Raw genomic sequence first — 2,642 nt, 5'->3', positions numbered from 1 at the left:
GCACAGGCAGCCGCTCGCTCTGTGTCGCTTTCTCTGTTGTTTTGAAAGCTCACCCATGCCCTTATCCCTGCTCCCCGACGCCTCCCTCTTCTCTGATGCTCACTCTTCTCGGTTCATCTCCTCTCTTGTGCTTTTTTTCCATCTCTTTTCCCACCGAGTCCTCTCCTGTCTCATGCTCCCCAGTACGCTCCAGATAACCTTTTCCTTCCTTCTGATATTTTAAACTCTGTATCTTCCAGACAGGTTTTTCTTTCCTGAGCTGGAATTTCTCACTTCCCTTCTCATTTTCCCACTTCCCCCTCCCTCTGGTTCTTGGATGATTTCTGCCCTTCCCTCTCCCAGCCCAGCACCCCACTCCACTGCTGTTGGTGAAGGCAGGGCTGGCCAAGGGCCTCAGCGCTGCTGGCCCGGAGCACCCGCCTGCCCTGGCAGCGGGAAGGTCTCGGATGCAGCTGAGCATAGAGTGACCAGAGAGAAAACCCAAACCCCACCCGGGCTAGCTGGAAAGCTTTGGTTATTCCCGCACAGCTCTTGGGCAGTGCTGCATGAAATCAGCCCTGTCTGGGCTTGTGCAAGCAATGTTTGTCTGCCCTGTGCATTGCCCTGCTGCCAGTCCAGCACCTTGCACATCTGCATGATGCTGAGGTCTCCTAATCACCCTGTGACCCCACGATCCAGGCGTGCTGGTCACTTGAGCAGGATTTGGTTAAAACTTTGCACCTGCTAGGAGGGCTCTTGGGAAGCAAATGCTTGAGCTGTTGCCTCTCATGGCAACTCCTTCCCTGTCCTTATGGGACCTCTGCCCAGCAGCAGAGATCAACTGACAGCCGTGTGTGGTGTTGCTTGTTGTGTGTCCCCACTCCAGACTGCGATTGCTATGCCGGTGGGACAGAAGGCAACGCCTGTCGTAAAGACCCTCGGATGGGGATGTGCGTGTGCAAACCCAACTTCCAGGGAACACACTGTGACCAGTGCGCTCCAGGCCACTACGGACCCAGCTGCCAGCGTGAGTGACTCAGGGTTAGCAGCCCCAAGCTCGCCCTGCTCGCCTTCCTGCTGGGGAGGAGCGTGCTTCTCCCTGTCCTCTGCTCACACTAGGGAGGAGGAATTCTCCGGACCCACTTCCAAGTGACAAATTCCCATGACTTGCTGGTATTTTCCACCCAGCCCTGACCCTCCAGCATCCTCCCAGCCTGGAAATTCCCTATGGATGTGAGCTATGGGCTAGGCATGCTTGCTGTCAGCTGTGTCCCCCATGGTTTATCCAGCAACTGCATTTCTATCCCAGAGGAACAGGCACTCTGGTTCCTTTCCTAGGAACAGGAAAGACTAAGAAGCTGTTTATTTACTAGTGCCCTCGTGTTTTCCAGCCTGCCAGTGCTCCGGCCCCGGTCAGTACGATGGCACCTGTGACAGTGAGACAGGGCAGTGTCTGTGTCGAACAGGATTTGAAGGGCACTTGTGTAACCAGTGTGCTCCCGGCTACTTCAACTACCCTCTGTGCCAGCGTGCGTATCTGTCCTCTCATGGGCCTGGGTGGGCACACACAAAGCCAGAGTCTTCTGGCAGGGTTTTGAAGGAGGACTGGGAAGTGGTTTAGTGGGCGTTTTGGAGGATATATGCAAAGGGCAGAGATCAACAGTTTGAATGCTTAGAGCAGGGCCTAAATGCCCATGTGAGAACCTCAGGAAAAAAAACATATTGCCATGAGCTTTGCCCTATGCTCCCAGCACAGGGCAAACGGTTTCCCTCTGTTGCAGTATGCGGCTGCAGCGCGGTCGGGACGCTGCCGGGAGGCTGCGACTCCGTTGGGAGGTGTTTCTGCAAACCCGAGTTTGCTGGGCCGCGGTGTGAGCAGTGCAACCCTGGGCACCACTCCTACCCCCACTGCTATGGTAAGGACATTAACGTTCAGTTCCTGCTGGTCACCTTCTGAAAAACATGCCTATTTTTGCAAGACTTTGGTGTTTCTCTAAATCAAAACCCGTGGGGTTTGCACTGTGAATTTGGCAGGCTTGTTCTGGTGTTCATGGATCATGCCAAAGCCTGGAAGACAAAGCAGTTTTTATCAGTCACACTTCCTCATCACAACCCTGCTGTGACCTGGTGTCTCAGTTTATGCCTTTTTTTTGTCTTTTTAGTGCATTAACCTACTAACCTGCTGAGGAACATTGAATGGGCTGTAAAAAAGCCTCAGTGGCAATTTCCTGGTATGGCCATGACTCTAGCTGAAAATATTCCTTATCTCTCCAGGGGATTAAGAAATTAATTTAGTTCTGATGGAAATGGGTAATTTCTGTGGGGCAGAATGACAATTCAGACCAGTAGTGGTTGGCCACGGATCACACATTTTGTCAGACTATTGACAGTCCTGCTCTTACAGCTTGCTCCTGTGATTCCCGGGGTGCGGTGGACAACAACTGCAGCCCAGCTGGCCAGTGCCGATGCCACGTGAATTTTGCGGGACACACCTGCAACCAGTGTGCCCTGGGCTTCTACGGGTACCCCAGCTGCACACGTGAGTAACCACCATCGGATCTCAGGGGAGGAAAGGGAATACCTGCTGCTACTGGCTTTGTAATGGTTTTCCTTTCCATAATCTATCTCCAAGGGTTGTATATGAATATAGTTGGCTCTTGCAG

The 2,642-nt window shown here is 53.0% G+C and overlaps 1 protein-coding gene across 1 annotated transcript in view; it reads left to right on the top strand.

The window, feature by feature from the left end:
• LAMA5 (laminin, alpha 5) overlaps positions 1-2,642 on the top strand; it is an 87,156-nt gene that overhangs the window by 49,038 nt on the left and 35,476 nt on the right. Inside the window, 4 exon segments of the mRNA XM_009579493.1 lie at positions 866-1,006; positions 1,371-1,508; positions 1,761-1,895; positions 2,384-2,518. Coding sequence (XP_009577788.1) covers positions 866-1,006; positions 1,371-1,508; positions 1,761-1,895; positions 2,384-2,518 — 549 coding nt within the window.

The sequence above is a fragment of the Fulmarus glacialis genome, unplaced genomic scaffold (assembly GCF_000690835.1).
Source record: "Fulmarus glacialis isolate BGI_N327 unplaced genomic scaffold, ASM69083v1 scaffold39346, whole genome shotgun sequence".
Taxonomy (NCBI): Eukaryota; Metazoa; Chordata; class Aves; order Procellariiformes; family Procellariidae; genus Fulmarus; species Fulmarus glacialis.
The sequence above is the reverse complement of the archived record's forward strand: the minus strand, read 5'-3'. Positions and strand labels throughout refer to the sequence as shown.